This window comes from Anser brachyrhynchus (genome assembly GCF_964034855.1).
Source record: "Anser brachyrhynchus genome assembly, chromosome: 1".
NCBI classification, from domain to species: domain Eukaryota; kingdom Metazoa; phylum Chordata; class Aves; order Anseriformes; family Anatidae; genus Anser; species Anser brachyrhynchus.
This window is the reverse complement of record NC_137694.1, coordinates 67,826,207-67,844,586: the sequence shown is the minus strand read 5'-3', so window position 1 is coordinate 67,844,586 and position 18,380 is coordinate 67,826,207. Positions and strand designations below refer to the sequence as shown.

The following is an 18,380-nucleotide window of genomic DNA, read 5'->3' as shown; positions in this document are numbered from 1 at the left end:
TTAAGAAATGATATAGAATAGGTTACTTACAGGCTTAAATAGCAAGCTGAACCTTCCCCTTTCAGTAATCGTGATTACTAGGAAAATGTTATCCACTTGGCTTAGTTTTTATGACACTTGAAAGTCTTCAATACCATAAGTTTATGAACATGTAGACTGCCACCACAGCAGGTGTTGTTCTTCTGATGCAACAAATATCAAAAGAGGAACACCCTGGAAGGACTTAGTTACCAATAATGTAGTGTATTTCAAGGCAGAATTGTTAACATGGCAAGTGTTGCCAGCTATTATTTCTTTCTCAATTGCTATTATTTTTATAATATTACATTTAATATAAGGAGTTTGCTACCCCTCAGAGTGTTTCGTTCTTCTTTTCCCACGTTGATAATTTGGTTATCTGGCAAAACTGCAAAAACCCGTATGTGTAGGCCACAGCGTGGGGGGAGTTTCCAGTTGCTAACAGATGTTTTCACCACTGTCAGGAGGGCTGTCAGTTTTGGTATTCAGGGTGGCCTGAATATCAAAAAGCTTGCCACCATAACAAACAACAACAAAACTGACTGTGCAGCCACACTCTGAGCAGGAAGCACCTCTCTGTTGGGGGAAAGAAATACAGGCTTCTGTTTTTTTTTGTTTTTTTTTTCTTTTTAACAAGTCTCTCCCCACCCCACCTCCTCCCTCAGCTGTATTATTAATGATGCTTATATTGCAAAATTACAATTTTATTTCAAACCGATGCTTTGTGAAGGCATGTTGGTGATAAACTGTCAGACTTTTTTGGCATAAGGATCTACTGAGAGCTACTTTTAAAAAAATGAAGAAAATCCAAAGAACCCTTAAGAACCATCAGAAATAGGCAGCAACTTATAAAAAGGTATTTAACATGCTGGAGCATTGTTTTTCTCCCTCCCCTTTTCAACCGTCTGTGTCCTGATCTGGTCAGAGACTGCAAATACAGTGAGCATCTCAAACCAAAAGTACCAAAAATCTGGTTAAATAACTGACTGTTTTTTGGTTAAAAATAATTGGAACTGATACAGAAATGTGCATTTGGTTAGTCCACTGTCAAAAAGAAGATATTTTAATCTTCAACTCCACATGCTATATGTTTTACTTATTTTTCCAAAACCTACACTAAAAATACATTATCATTTTGTATATTGTCATTTCATCCCTCTTACTGAAAAACTGGGAATGAAAGAAATCATGTATCAAATTCTCTTTGTGCTAGATGTACGTATACTCACAGGTATTATTGGAGAGTTATTAAATGTCACTATTCATTGAGACATGACATTTAACGTCTTTCTTACAGAAAAAAATAAATAAAATCTGCCTAAAGTTCGTATCTTTGCATGGAAATATTTTACAGCCTTACTTTGATACCAATGGCTTCTTCATCCACACTTACCAAAAATGTACTGTCTCCCCTCCCCATATGAACTTGGTCCTAAGCACGCTCAGTTTAGATCACACAGAAGATAACAGCAAACAAAGCTACCCAAGGCTGAACCCCAAAGAAACAAGATATTTGACTTGGTAGACTCTAACCCAGTAAACTCAAAGCCTTGCAGGATCAATGCTTTCAATTATGACTTCTAACGATATATAAATTGGTATTAATGTTTTTTGCAGGGACTCAAATTATTCTGTCAAGAGTGGGATCATGAGACATGCTACCATGTTTTTTGTTTCCATACTTAATCTAAAAGAAAACTACAAAAGTTTAAACATGATCTGTACTTTTTTTTTAATAGCAGGTGCTTTTAATTAAGTAAATTTGGACCATGCTATGACACTAAAATTCAGGACGTTTAACAACCTGCCACTTGGCTCTTCTCCCCATCATCTGTGTAGAGATGTACATAGTTCCATAAATCAGCTATTTTTCAAAGTTACTGAATCACAACTGAAGTCACAAGGAATTATGTGTGCTCAGCATTTCTCTGCATCAAATCAGATATACGTATATTTATATATTTACATTGAAAAGCACTGGTCTGAAGCTCAGCATAGCAGTGCTGCATGTATCTTGTCCATCAGCTAACCACAATATCCTCTTTGCTAGCCATCTTCTTGTGCTTTAAGGCACCCAGACATTAGCCCAAAGCAGAGATCGATTGTCTCCATTTAACTACATATCTTTTCAAGCTTCCTGTGATCAAAATGACTGAGTTAAAAAAACAGCTACTAGTAACAGGAGGCTGTTTTTAACCAGCAAGCTCAGGTGGGTCCGTGCGTGTAGAGATCAGAAGAAGATGCTGCTGCTGCATGCTGTTTGCTTCTCCAATGTGAATTTATAAAGGGACATGGAAAGTGCAATATCAAGTAAATTATCAAGAATTAAAAGGATTAAATTCCCAGGAACCAACGAAGTCAAAGAAAAATGGAATATGGATTCAGCCCTAAAAAGATAAAATTATTTAACAACTTATTAAAACAGTTCGTCATCGTAATTAAAATCCAAGTGCCTACAAGAACGTTGCACAAGAAAGATAATTATTTATGAGGAGACTTTTAAAAGCCATTTATTGTGAATTTGGGACAGAATCAGTCTGAAAGAGTTGGTAGTAAAAAGAAATTGTTTGTTTATTCATAAAACTTATTTTGGTCTAGCAAACCACTCAGAATCCCTAACATCTGCTCAATGGCAGCTGTAAGTAACATTAGGATCGCTCAGTCAATTTATATCTTTCCTTTTTATTAAAAAATAAACAGGTCTTTTTAAATTATTCACAAGTAAATTAACATAAAAATCAGTGCTGTAGCAACTCACATTTTGTGGAAAGGCGTCTGCAAGCTCTGTATAATCATGATGATCTAAACCTTTCTACGTTTCACTGACTACTTTAGTCTTTATGTGATGTCCCACCTAATTTAGCAAATGAAAACGTAGAAAACCTACAAGCCGTATCAGTCACAGCTATGAATAATACAGAACGCATCACTGATGCCTCAAATGCTGTATTAGCTGCCTCCTTCCAACTTGAACAGATTCTAGTCTTACCTTCCCTTTGCCTTCCACCATTTAAAACCTTCTCTCGCGCAGTCTCAGCTCCTCTCTTATTTCTGTCTTTCATGAAACAGACCTTAGACAATAACCTCAATTGGCACAACTGTTTGCTGAATTATTGCCAAGTAGGGAAATGCTGCAGTGTTAGTAATTAATAATTCTTTATAATGAAAATCTGTAGCATTTCTATACATACATTGCTAAGTGCTCTGCATGTTCCTGTGTTTCACTGCAAAAATAGTGTACAAAAGGCACAGGAACCCCGTCATCCCTCAAGATTTCTCTGTACCCAACACACACACACAGACACTTAAAAAAAAAAACGACAAACAAACAAACAAACAAAAGCCTCTCTTGAACATTTCAGCAGAAAAATACTTTGCTTCCTTCCTAGGTTTCTCTCGTGCATTCAGTTCTTACTTCCTAATAGGAGCAACTCTCTGCAAATGAACTCATCTAGTAGTTCAAAAGCATGGAGTAGCTATGTTTATTTTACCAGGATTTTTGGTTTTACTTTTAAGCAGCAAACCAGTATTTCTGCAGTACACTCTGGAGACAGTTAGTTTACAGCTAAGTGAGCTGTAATTCTATCCCAGGCACTGGAAATCACTGGAAATGGCATAGCTACAACAGCACAGAGTCCATCCAGCTGAAGGTCCCTGGGGAGCCTGCCTTGAGGCTGCAACTGCGCTACAACTGTAACTGAGCAAACTGCTCTGAAGCTAAATCTGGTTACAGCCAGAGAAGCTGCAAACAGTACCTGATTACAACAGGAATATAACCAGTTACCTATCAACAGCCTGTGCATGGTGTCTTGTTACCAGAGCATCACACGAAAATGCTGCCCCTCTCCTCTTGCTGGGGACTAGAGATCACAAGCAACGTGGCACCCCCTTCCATCACACCCCACCAAGCTGCTTTCTCATCATGGGGCTTGGGTTCATTTCAAAGCTCCATTTATGTATAAGGCTTTGCATTTTCTTTGAGCTCTCTACATGTCCATTTTCCAGGACCAGTGGGAAGAAGGCTTTTGAAGATGCATGATTCATAATTTTGTTTTGCATAATTTAAGTCTAATGTGCTGCATGGAATATGGAACATTGCCATTTGTTTCCTTTCTGGTCCTTTAGAGATGAATTAACAAATCTTGATAAACGACAAAATTTTACCTCTGCAATGTTTGGGATAGACTGATAAGTTGGAAATTGGATTGGCAGTGTAGCTGCAAAGGTGACGGAAGACTTTTTGTTTATAAAAACGCCCAGGCATAGTCAAGGAGGAAGTTTTTCTACATTTCAGATTTACTGAGAACTCAACTTGAGAAATCAGCTGCAGTTGTACACTGCAGGGAAAGTCACTCTATAGCACAAATGCTAGAGGGGGAGAAACATCAAAGGTGCAACAGACAATCAGATGTCAGATCCCTGTTGACTTGCCATGAAGGCTATGGACTTTACTATCGTCTTTGTCTTTGAAAATTTCTCTCAAAAGCAGGGCTTTTACAGGAAGCTCTGGAAAGCTTCTGCGGTTGGGTAACAAAATAGGCATGGTCAAAAACTAGAAACTGACTTATATGAGAGATGATAAAATTAAAAACTCACATTTCAAAAAAGGAATACAAACTAAATAAACAAACCAGAAGTGTTTCCCAGAGGTTGAAATTCCAAAGTATCGTGTCAAAGAAAGTACACGGTTTGCACTTTGGTAACACAAATCAAAGGAGCATAGAAAGCCTGGGAGACAGACTAAATAATCAAAGTACCTACCAAGGAAGTCCAGGTCCCTTCACAACTCACCAAAAATACTGCAAGCAAACACTGGGGCAAACTGGGAAAAGCCATGAAGCGATCTTTCCAAACACCACTGAAATAAGCACATTCCTGAAGAATATTGCTATATACTATTATCATATTCTGACAGAAACATTGTCCTTTGAAAAAAGATCAAGAAACTCTACTAAGATGACCTTCTGAATTCCAGTTAAAAACTTATAAGGAATAGAAGCTGTTAAATATGAGCTTAAATATTTGCAATTGAATAATCAATCCTGTTTAGCTCAGTAAGGAACGCGTTTGTAGTGACATGCAACACAGCAGTTAGCTTGGGTATTCAGCCTGTTCCTCTGAACTTAATGAAGTAACACCTGGAAATACAGTGTCAGCACTATTAAAATGTGATCTGTTAAAAGTTAGTTCGTATCTTTGTACTGATCTCAGTATTTTTAAGATCCACTTTATTGGTAAGGAAACTATCCATAATCTCCTTAGGACTAATTTGTTTCATATGACTAATTTTTGTCTCATTTTAATATCTCAGTAAGGAACTCACTTGTGTTTTGTGTCCACCTCTTGGTATGCTGCTTTGTTTTTCACTGCATTCCTGCTCCTTATGAGTAAATAGGTTTGTTCAAATGAGTATCTAGAGAGTTTCAAAATGGCCTCTTGATGTTCAAGATCACATATTCCCGGTGTATTTTTCCGTTCAACATCTTTCTGTTTAGAAGTCTAATTTCACATTCTGCTATGATGGGCATATGCTTCAAAATAATTTCAGATCACACAGGCCTGATCACAAAGCCATGCCACCTTAAAAGCAACACAAAAATCACAGGACCTATAACTGTAAAAGCATGCTGAGTTTATTTCCACATCTATATTAAGTTGCTGTTAAGGGACTGAATATTCTAACTGGTGTTCCTACTTGCAATCTCTTAAAAGATACTTTAATATTTCATAAGACAATTTTGTATAATTGATAGATACGGTAAATTAAATATTTATTTCTATTTTTCACTTGTTTAGTAGAATTTAACACCTGCTCCTAACACAATAAAAAAACAGGCTGAAATATCAGAGAAATAAATAGTACCCTGTACATCTATTGATTTTACATAATATTTCCATGTTTTAAAATTACATTCTCTCAAACCATTACCTTCAATACCGGAGCTTCAGAGATGCAAAGTTTTTTGCTATGAAGCCGTGTTATTTTGATGGCATGTTTGACTAGAACTATTCACTGTGCAATGATTTCTGAGTCTGAAGCGATATGAAACTTCAAAAGTTTTATCTCAAATTCTAACAAATTATTTAACATAGAAACAAGGTTTCATTCATGGGGAAAATTAATGCAACAGGGGTGCTTTCTCACCTCTCTGCATCAGTTGCTGTAAATTGAAAGTATACCATTTAGATATTCCTTAATTAACATGCTCTGCAAAGACTATCAGCAAAAGAAAAACACTATTGAGGCATTTAGCATAGTTTGTTAAAAGAAGGCTGACCCCTCCCAGCAGTATGTCATACTGGCAGTACACGCCTACTCACTGTAACCTATTTCACACCAGTTTCAGAGGTTGAAGCACAAAGAATAGCCACTTTCTTACAAGTCAAGTAGCAGAAATCTGTGCAGACTAGGGTTCAAACCCTTAAAATACACCACAGGGCAGTGGAAGCCCACAGCACCTGTCAATGCTTTGAAGACCTGTGTTGAAGAAAGCACAACTTTTTATATGATCCTCACTGATCCCGCTGTCTCTGTCTTCTCTGAGATCCAGTGACAAGTCCTGGGGAGATACCAGACTCCTCCCCTACACTTTCTTGCAGGGGCATGTTGCTCGTTCCACTTTGCTCAGTGAAGGGAGAGCACCAAAGCATTAATAAAACAGACATACAGGAGGCATGGCAACCCTCCTCCATTTAGAAGAACGTTTTGTGTGGAGTGCTGTGAAAACATCTGAAGGGAGGTGACCTCCCTGCTGATACCAGTGCCAGTCAGTTGTGCAGTGCACGGTACCATCACCCTCAAGTACCATGGCAAGCTGTGCCAGCTCCTGCCTCCACTGTAACTCCCAGGATTGGCTCTGATAGTCAGAAGCTCTCTCCAGAAAATTTCCAAAATTTCTCTTGCTCAAACTTCCCCATTTCAGTTGTGACCAAGGGTATTCCATGTTCATGCACAAACAAAGGAAAAATTCTGCCTTCTAATGAGAGGAATATGTTTCTGCTTCTATCATAATTTACTAGACGTCACAGAGGTCCTACGAAATGCTCAATGTCGATTTTATGCATGGAAAAAACAGAGAAGTTAACTGAGTTGTCAAAGGTGATGGCAAGTTAGGAATCATTCTGCTATTTCAAACAATCCTACCCATCTTCTGGTTTCCTAACCTAACTGTATTATTCTGTTGAGAGGTGATTGGAAATAGCACAGTTTCTCTTTGTAAGTGGGGAATGGGTGGCGGGAAAGTAAAGTAGCATTGTGGATAACACAAAATCAAACAAACAGGTATATAAAGAGCAGGATGTCAACTGTTTTTGCATCGGTATGTCTTCTTTGACTTGAATAGAGGCTTTATATTGGTATTTCTGATTACAGAACACCATTAATAGAATAGGCCTTTCACAAAATTAGCAAACCGAGTCACCAGGCATCCTGGTATGGCAAATATGAACAACCCCACACAACCATCTCCCCCAGGTGTGGCTGTATAGACAAGCACATGGTTCAGTAAGCACATAAGTAAATGCATAACAAAACGTGGCATTGCATGCATATCTGGGTTTCTACCTTAAACCACAAACAAATGAGGCTTTACTGGATGCACTACAACTCTTGTCCCCTCAAAGATCCTATGTACTTCAACATTTCTGTTCCTCTTGCATATTACTTCTATCCTCTACTTACCCATACAGTATTCTGCTGCTCTTTCGACTTTACTGAGAAGATTTTCCATTAGAGCCCACCCAAGTGTTTCTTAACCATTCCTTCACATTCCTTCATTTCTGATTCCCTATACATACATAATTGAGTTCCAGACAGATTTTTAAGTCTCATTTTGCATTCCTTCCAGATCTGCTTTATGCAAGACCAATACTGTTTTTGTGTTACTACTCTTTGTGTGGATCCTCATCAGTAATCCAGACCTGAGGATATTGTGATTGCATTGTTAGAACTTTTCAACTCCAAGCTTATCTATCACGCCTACATTATTTCTAGTGATTAGCTGCACTATCACTGTTAAGCTTGTAGGCAATTACATCGTTTAAGGGAGCATCCTTGTACTGCCTTTCTGAACATGCAGCTATCTGCATTTTTATACTACAGGCTTTTTTCTTCTTCTCTTTTCTCCCCACTCTGTACTAGAATAAATCGAGTCACTTGTTCCTGTACAGATCTCTTTTATACAGGTTATATTTAAAGACTTTCCTTATTGCCAAGAACATCTTTTGATCTAACTGCTAATCCAAAACCTTTTTTATTCCATATCAGCATTCAAACTTTTGAGGCAGACTGTGTTACTCTGCACTGCTCTGTATCTTGTTTTCTCCACAGCATGTTTTATGCTCGTTCCTTGCACTGAACGTTTGGTGATGTTAACCAGAGCTGTGAACACGCAGAACGACTGCAGACTATGCAGAATGTGAGACATCTGCTGCAGCAAGCAGACGGTAAAGTTATCAACAACCTTAGTGTTAATTACTGTCCCAATGAGTCTCTTACAGCAGCCATACTGCGACCATTTCTATATTCCAAGGCAGAAACCAAGGCTATACTCCTAAATGTACCTGCAACACTGCATCTTCACAACGCAACATGCTGAAGCAGTTCCAATTCTGCAAGTTCAAATTTATCTAAAAATTCTGAAGGAATGGGCAGATCTTTGGACAAACGAGGTACTGTTTGCATGTGTTCAGTCAGAAGACAGCCAATGCAAACATCGTATTATGCACTCAGTAAATTGAAAGAAATTCAGAAATGTGCTCATGTCCATGCTAGATCTAATCTGTACCGCCAGAAGATCACAGTCAAAGCAAATTGGGATTATTCTCTACCATTTGATAAGGCAGGTGGAAAAACTTTCTCTGCACTGTGCTTTGTTCTCTGAAGACGAGCAGTCAATGCAAGAACACATTGCATTTCAACATCTACCTTTTCCTTCCAGCCAAGCCAGAACAGCAAGTAATCCATTTTGCACCTTGGACTCACTCTGAGTCCTGCTTCGTTGGAGGGAGAGAGGAATCACCATCAGACTGTGAGTGAAAAAGCCTTAGGCACCGGTCAGACAATCAGTCCTCTTCCCATATATTCAGAAGAGTAAGGACTTATAGTTTGCCCCCGGCCCTACACCAGTAAATCTAAACACCATCAGTCACCCTGGAAAGCACTCAAAGCCAGTTCACTTCTGTAGAAAGGAACTGACAGTTTTAACCTGGTCTGCTTCTAGAACATGACAGCCACTCATTACTCCTCATTTCCAACTGTCCCTTTACAGGCCAAAGTGTGCCTTTTACAAATACACAGCAAACTCAATACAGTTGGTTGTGTTTCGGATGTATAAAATGAGACAGACTGGAATCTTGTTTCCTATCTGCTGCCCAGCCTCCTGCCCTGCTTTGCCTTTCATTTGCTCTGGGCTCTAATAACTACCTTGTTAGTATCAAATTACAGCTGAAGCTGTGGACACATAATTAAATCTAACTTGTCTTTAAGCATAACGCAGCTCAAATGCTACTGAAAAGGACCCTCAACTTTTGGTATGAGCATGGGATTTAAAGCCAGGAACTCACAACTGATCACAGCTTGACTTTTGACTTGTCTGTTATGATCTTTGTCTCATACTTTACAGAGCTATTGTGAGATTTACTCTGCTAATGTCTGTATGTACTTTGAAGATGTAAAGTGCTAAGTATTATTACTTATTCAGTAGTTTTGTTTCCTACATTAGTAGCATCTGCACGAAGCATGCCTAGCTTTTCAATCAAATTTTGCTAGTTTGGTCTCCTCTCTTTTTTATTTCTCATGAAACATTTGCTTGGTAGAACCTTTGCTTTGGACCATGACGGTCCACGTCCAGCAGCAGGAAATGCATTCCTAACACTTAGAAGGCTGCTAGCATGTTTAAAGCCATACCATCTAACCTGTCTCCAAACAAATCTTTGCAAGATAGTGTTCAAAATAGCAACAGTTATTGGTACCTCAGAATTTGCGTTCACATTATTCATGCTAAAAATGTGTCTGCAGCAATATTAACTACAGTATAAATACCTTATTTAGAGCTGGGCTAAAAGCTTTGTGTAGCTAGGCATTATTCTGTGATGTTCCACAGCACATTTCTTGGACTCTCCCTTTAATCATTAAAGTGTTATATCTTTTCTTAAATCAGAACTAGCCTTTTGTGCAGTGGGACGTTCTGGTCTTCAAGAGTTTTGAGGAAACCTCTTCAAGCAGTACTCCCGTGTCCTGACTTTTCTTAGGGGGAACCCTTTTGCCACTACTCTCTGCTTTTAGAGACAAAGATTGAGTTTGACAGCCCTCAGCCAGTCTCTCCCTGGATCTAAGCAAGGCCAGCCTATTTCTGAAAATGATTTATGAAAATGAGTGTGTATTAACTGGAACCACTGCAATAAGGTAGGTTGAAGATTGGCAGAACTGATAACGGGTTCTCCTAAGAACTGCAAAGCACATTGTTTCTTCACTGTTTAGCTCTATTATTTCCTGCTCACTTTGGAATTAACAGTATCAAAACATCTACAAATTTCTGTGGGCAGATTCCATGTGTTTTAATTTTCTTCTTCTAAAGAAGGTTGCCTTGACCATCTTTTGATACTTTTTACAGGCTTCTTTGTGCTAGCAACTCTAGACATTACTTTGTTTTAGCACTAATTCATTCCCTTTCTAAATTCAATTTTTATAAGACTTAGTATCTCCACTTATTTGACTAACTGCTTAATGACCTACAAAAAATTATTTGACACCCGTATGTTTAGGAGAGCTGCAGAAGAGCATACATCACTCCCTCCTGATCTTTACCTAGGTACTTGTTTAGTGATTTATAATGAAAACAAATATCTTTCATATGTCACTGTTTTATCTCCCTCAGCTTCCCAAAGAATGAGGTAAAGGGAGATGTACTGTGGAGACCAGCTTTGACAGCTAAAAACAACAGAGGAAGTTTTCACTTTTAATGTGAAGTATATTTACTTAGTTACTTCTTCCACCTCTCCTCCATTTGTGTATCTTAATTAATACAAATTCTTATATAGAACAATTAAGTTTTTGTAATTAGGTAATTTGGTTAAAACATGATTTTCCAAAATACAAACCTTATATATAACTGAAATATGCAATTAAGTCATCCACATCTTTATTGAACCTTTCCCTTCCCACTGCCATCTTATCATCTTCCCCCTCCTTGTCTGACTTCTTTGGCAGTCTATGTTTGTTTCCAAAAAAAAAAAAAAAAAAGGCCTCTCTGCAATAATAAAACTGCGTACAAGCCCTGTTTTTGTTTTTTTTTTTATTTTATTTTATTTTCTCTCTTTTTTTTTTTTAAAGGCACCAAGGTGAAGAAACATGGTGTAGATACCACTAGTACTGGGGAGCCAGGCACTCCCATTTGTGTTCCTCAGAACAGTTTCTTCCAAGAGGCTCCAAAGATGCAGATTTGATTGTTTTCTGTAGAAATGGACCTGACTCACACAAGTGTACACAAGACATTGAAAACCACTGATTAGTTTGCTCTGCTCAATGTCTGGAAACTTTCTGGCAGAATCGAAGATGCAGTGAGTTACCCTTGGGAAGCTCATGAACTCAGACTCACCATCAACAACTCAAGAAGCTCAAAAAGTGGCAGTGGACATTACACACAATGACCAAAAAAATCCCTGATTCATTGCTGAGAATTGATCTCAGTCAGCTTTCTGAAATGTGCTCCTTTGGTAGTCACACAGAGCCACTGATGCGCAGTCCTTACCTTCTCCATTCTCTCCTCCTTAGCACTGCAAGAATTATTCTTGCCAGCTGACTCACTGTCCTTAGAGGGCTGTCAGCCTCTTCCAGCACAGCACTCAGAAATAGATACTTAAATATTCCAGAAGAATTTTTAGCATGCCAGTCAAGTCGGTAAAGGGTTGGTTAAAAGAATTTAAGAGAACTGGGTGTCTGTTTCCATTCTGATGTCCTTCTCCCTATGCACTGCGCTAGAGAAGGAAGAAAAAGTAGACATGGTACTTCAGAGATAAGGTTTCAGACACAGGAGGAGCCTAATAGAGGTAAATGATTATATTTGCTTCAAATTGAGGCAGGTTATTATTGCATTCGCTGTGAAGCCACACCTTTTTCCCCCAAAGTTCTGGCAGGTTCAAGCATTAGCAACTTGTACACAGGCATGTTGTACAAAGCATGTTTTCTACAGCTGACCCCTGCCATCAGTGCACTGCTGGGATCTGCATGTCTTGCTGGGCTCAGGCTCTCACTGGGGTGCAGTGAATGGCTTCCACCAAGTCCTGCAAGGACTGTGCTTCAGAGTACAGCTACAGATGTGGCCTATGCTAGCACTTCCGAGTACAGATGTGTGCAGGCACACTGCCCCAGCATGAGCATGGCCCTTAGTGTTATCTTAAAATCCCAGCATTATCTTAAAAACCCCAGTGGAGGGGCTGACCTTTTACCTTTTGCCATACCTTTTCAAGTCAGTTACAGAATCATCTGTGCAGCTGGCTTCTCCTCCAGTGGCTGAACCCCCACTTGCTAGCTGAATCATACTAAATATAACATGCTGTTCTTCCCAGCACACACCCATCATTCCTTAAGCCAGCATAAGGAAGCCTGTATACAAATTTTGAAAAGTGACTCGGGAGAGGAGACATCTGCATTGCATTCCCTGCTCAGTTAATTGCTTTGTGCAAAGCAGAGCAACTTTATCAGGAGGGACTGAAAACCTTAATGGCAAATACACTGTAAAATTCACCTTTGTGTGTGAGAACAACCACGGAGTGCCCAGGTGTCAGACATCCCAGGGAAGCTTTTTAACCATGGAGCTAGTGCTAAATCAGCACTGTGACACTTTCCTGTCCCCAGCCTTCTGAGTCTCGCAAATGAGACAGATGGGAAAAAAAAAAATGTATTTTAATACATGTTGCAACACAGATCAGTGCTTCTGAACCTAGGTGAGAGTGTGCATGCCCAGCAACAGTAATGTAAATATCAGTACAGCTAGGATTTTGTGCTCCCTACGTGATAGACTTGCATTATGTGCTGTACAGTGAAAACAGCTTAAGGATTACAAGCCATGTCCTCAGCTGCACAGATACAACTGCATGCAAGGCAGGGCAGTAAACCAAATTGTTGAGGGGGTGGCAATTGGAAAAACAAACAAACAAAAAAACAAAACTAGTTACCCCTTTCTGAAGTAATTTGCATCAGTATTACTTCGATAACTCAGTTTACTGCGCAGCATGACGAGCACTTCTAACACCATAGCTGAAGGAGCAGCAGATTTGGGGGCAAGTACAGTAACAAGTGGCCAGAGGTAGCAAGAACTTCTAAAGTAAGTTTTGCATTTGAATCCAATATACTACATAACTAATTTCTCCACATAAAATTAATAATTAGCTTCAGGGTTATCAGAGGTGTTCTTTTTTACATTCAAATGAAAGTTCCCAGGACCTGCCATATCCACTAGATCAGCTGCATTTTTCCTTTCTTTCTTTCCTTTAGATCATAACAGCAGCTATAAAAATAAATGGACGCTAAAGCTAGAACCTAAACCTACCATGCCAAATTACTTTCTCCCCAAAATATTACACATATGCATATCAAACAAACTTCATCTGGAATTTGAGTTTCTCAGCATTTCTGACAAGTCAGAATCTGAAAATCTGGCCTTCAATACATGTGTGTAGAACAAAAATACATTTTTATTTTTACACTTACAAAGAAAAAGCAAGAGACTGAAACAAGAAAACTACTGCAAATGCTATACAGATAAGTATCTTATAAAATGAATAACTATGCAAGGAAAATCATTAACAACAGGGCCATCTGCTGTATTTCAGAAAAATTACACCAGCAAAAAATCTGAAAACATTCTAATGCTTTACAACCTGAATTCATCAGTACTGTATGTTACAAAAATGTGATGATAATTATTAGTATATCAGTTTAAGTGACAGGAAATGTATTTCCTATACCTCTTCTAATTAAAAGCAGAATTTGCTAGCATAATACTGTACCTAAGGATACTAATTGACATAGCAGTATAAAATGCCTCCCATTCCATTTGAAGTAGATAAGCACAGTGTTGTGGAAGGAGGCAGTGAGGTCAGCAGCAACTTGAACATTTATTTAAATACTGGAAAAACACTCAGATGACTTTTCTTGCTCTAAAATAAGAATAAATCCTAGGTCTGAAGAGCTTACAGTAGGAAAAAAAAATCAGTGCAAAAAAGAGGGAAAATTTAGTTAGAAGATGGACTAACTCAGTGGTTCTTAGTACTTCTTTACATTTCTCTCTGTCAATATTCATGAGGTACCCTCTTTCAAATATGGTGGAAGAAGCAGGTGTCCAGAATGATGTCCAAAGAACATTTTGCATCTTAAAGACTGTATTAAACCACAGCCCTGAAATCTTGTTTAAACTAGGGAGAAATTGGAACAGCACTGGTCCAAAGTTGCAGAGGAATACACTGCTGTAAATCTAGGCTCAAATGGGTGCTTTCTTACATTCAGAGTCTGCAATGGCTACACCTATGCAAAACAGTAATACCTGCAACATATATACAGCCCCTAGAAACTCCATCTTGCTCATAGGAATGTGTTTCTTAGCTGAAAGGTTCAAGATAACAGACTGGCATGCTCCTAAACATCAAGACAGATGTAATTTAGTTTTCAAAGACAGGTAAGACTGAACACCAATTAATTGTCAGTAGTGAGTGTCCCAATCTTGAGTGGTCCGGTTATAACCTAGCACATTCCCACACCTGCTGTAGCACGTGGCGTTCTTCCCCTTGCTGCGTTTCCAGCATAGCTGGGTACCCAAATCACACTCTCACAGAGGTAGTTAGAAGTGATCACAAACCAGAAGGCGAGTTTTCAGTGCAATCTTCCCACAGAAATTCCCACTGCATTTAAAATAGGTTCACAAGCCACCTGCCTACCGCCCTACATCTGTATGCTCACCAACACTACCTGGAAAATCTACCTCAAATGTATGTGCCCTTATTAAACACCCCACGGATCAGACATTTGACAACATTATTTTCCTACAAATCTTGTCGTTTAGCAGTTTTAAGTGTTATTTATCACTTCATGCCATTTTTGTAGGTTATACAAAACAAGTGATACTTCATTACTACACCTGCAACTTCAGTAATTGCTGCATAATAGTTTTTGCCGACTACAGGCAAAACTAAACTTTCACGACTAGAATTTTTTAGGCTTCATGAATAATATAGCAAAGACATTCTTAGCTTAAAAAGAAGAACACACATATATTTACCTGCCATCATAGCTATCATGCTGGCTTTGTAGACATTAGCAAGGGACCCCAGTTCACCCGTCGCTAGGATTGTTTTCATGTGAGCTTCTCCACAGGCCTCACGGCACTGGCGGATCTCCTCATAGAGACCTGTGGATAAAAGCATTTGAAAATGATCAAAGTTGGCTGAGAGACATTTTCAAGTACGGCTGTAATTTCCACTTCTGGATTAATTTCCAATCTTATAATTAGTCATAGCACTCAAGAACTTAAGTTTTGTAAGTTCAATAAATTACATGACTGGAGGTAATTAACAATGCCACACAGTTTCAGACTTAACTTAATAGCTATTAATGTCGTTTCTCTCAAAACTAGGAATGTGCACAGTATGCCAAACACTCATGAATACATCAGGAGAGAAAAAAAATGCTGTAATGTTCAAGATTGATTTTAAAACAGCTTTTTCAGCAATAAATTTGGTACTAAACTGAATCAGTACTCAGGGACAGTTATGCTTTCCTGTACACATCGTGACACCACGCTCCCTGTCCCCTTCAGCCATCTATACCAAAGGGCTCAGCCTACAAGGCAACAAAGGTGTGACTGAGTTGTCTCATTAGGGACCTCGGTGCCACTTGAGGTGCCTGACCTATCCCCCTGGCTTCCAGCAGCTGCTCCTGGAGGCACCACATCTGCATTAGGTCCTGTTGTACCTCCCAGTATCATGGGGCAGTCTGTCAGCGAGCTAGGTGCCTGTGTTCAGGTGTTTTACGAATCCCACAGAAGCTTCTTGAAAATATGAGTTTCCTGAAAATATGCAGCCTAATCAACACAGGCTGCTAGCACCCCTGGTGAGGAGAGCCCGAGGCCTGAGACAGCACCTTCATGGATCAGCGACTCTGCACAGCTCGGTGCTCACAAACCAGCTCAGGTCACTGCACTGCCCGGGGGTGACCGAGGACATGGACTTACTGCATTTTTTGAAAAAGGCTAGAACTCGCACACCTGGTCAGGAAATGCAATGTGGGGAGCACAGGAAAACCCTACCACCCTTTTTACCAAAATTCAGCTGTGCTCCCCACAAAACTGTAAACACAGGAAGATTAAAGGAGCTAGAAGTAATTGAAATGTAACTGCTAGAAGCTGACCACTTGGAGATGATTAGTGTTAGTGGTGGGAAGAAGCAGCTCTTACAGTGTACAGTCAACATTTCCAGAATCTGAATTAGAAAAAAAAAAAAAAAGATATAAAATAAGCAAACAGGATCCTTCGTAAGAGAGTGCTTTACACAAACTGTACTTAAATCTTCAAACACACAAAATCGAAAAGTTAATTTATAGAAGGTAAAAACATGGCTTTTAACAAATCCGTCTTGCTAAAAAATGTCCAGGACCAATTTTTTTCAGCAATACTGACTTTCCTTTCCCCTCAGTCCTCAAGCAGGACCTGTAGACATACAGGAGGATTCGCCATCCTGCTGCATGGCTGGACCTCCCCTCCACCCGCAATGCTGCAAAATGCTATTGATGCTGCTGGCACACCAGGCAGCCAGGGCTGGGATCACTGCGGTGGTCCGCTGAGACACGCTACACACATTAGTAGACAACTGGCTAATGCACTTAGCAAGTCCCTTTATAGACACCAGGTTTCACCTTGTTTCTCACTGTGTACCAAAGGTGTGAATTAATCAGTACTAGCATGCAGTCTAACATGTTTTATTGATCAATTGATGATACTCCAGAAACCTTCTACATCAAATCAAGCCTCAAAAAGGAAATAAAAAGAACCTGTGCTATTTTCTTGTGCATTTGATTACACTGCTCACGTTAGATCCAAATGCAGTCTCTTTTTGTGGAATGACTTTCCCAAAGCCTTCGGAAAGCCAGAAAAAGCAGCTTTAATGTTCTAGTTATGGTAACAACAAGAAAAGACTCAAGTTTTCTCTACCTTTAAGATACACTGCTAAAAAATGTCAAAACAAAATCAACAAAATGTACATTTAGGTTGGATTCCATGAAAAGGAATTATATCCCCCTAACTGCTTTTCACTGAAGTTAGTACTGCAGCTACTAAACTCTCCCTATTGTTGGAAGGTACTTTTATATGCAATTAGTGCCAAGATCATTTGAAGACTCTCACTATCTGACAGCATGCATCAACCCACAGATGGGAACAACTGAGGATCTTCAATCATCTGTGTCTATCAGGTTAGATGAGGTGGTGGAACAGCAGGCATGTTTTAATGGGGCAGGTGTATAGGTAATAAATACTGTTCTCTATTCACAGACCAATTATTGCAAACAATATCTGGCACTCACAGGACATTCTCAGCCTTACTGTAAAAGCACAAATAGAAATGCAACTACCTCTGGGACAGAGAAAATTAAGCAGACTGAGAACCCTAGTCCCAGGTCAAAGAGTGACTGAGTGACTGCTTTGATACCGAGCAAGTGCAAAAACTCATACTCTTTTCAAAAATAAAAAGTTTAAGTACTCAGTCAGATTTAAATCAAAAGACTGATAACTTGATCATCCTGAAATTTCCTGTCAAACATCTGAAGTGTGGTTGGAGTTAACCACACTTGAATATGCACTCAGTGTTTCAAGAAGTCCTGGGCTGCCTCTAGGACAGTCAAGGCTGCCAAAAACAAACCACGTAACTACTCAGTTCCTTCAAGCTCATCAGTAGCAGGAGAAGCACTGGACACTGGTTCTTGGAATATCTCTGACCTGTGCAGAACACCAGTAGTAGTTGGCACAGCAGATGGAGCTGCTCTGTAGTGTCAGTAGTGTCTGTAGTAGTGTCAGAAAGCTTTTAGGATAAATCCCTATCACATAAAACCACGCACGCATATATATTCAACTGTGAGCTAAGACCATCATCAAAAGGTTGCAAGTGATTCTTCCTCTGACTGTTAAAAACAGTGGAAAAGAATAATCAAGAGCTCTCAAACCAAATGGCCAATACTGTGTAGTATCTTGAATATGGCATTAACACCATCCATATTAAATGAAGTCCAAGTCTTAACCAGGAAAAACAAAACCACCAAAAAAAAAACCCAAAACCAAACACACACACACACACACACACACACAGAAATCAAACCA

General features: G+C 39.2%; 1 protein-coding gene across 7 annotated transcripts in view; it reads right to left on the bottom strand.

Annotated features, from left to right (window-relative positions):
* Positions 1-18,380, bottom strand: part of DERA (deoxyribose-phosphate aldolase) — a 55,252-nt gene that overhangs the window by 15,572 nt on the left and 21,300 nt on the right. For 6 of the 7 annotated variants that reach the window (XR_013947960.1, XM_080583757.1, XM_080583759.1 and 3 more), the window contains one exon: positions 15,294-15,422. Coding sequence is in view for 6 of the 7 variants with exons in the window: in XM_080583757.1 (XP_080439883.1) it covers positions 15,294-15,422 (129 nt within the window). In the remaining variant the exon portion in view is untranslated. Of the gene's footprint in view, positions 1-6; positions 14,211-15,293; positions 15,423-18,380 lie in introns of those variants that run through there. The other variant, XM_080583761.1, reaches the window with a different exon arrangement.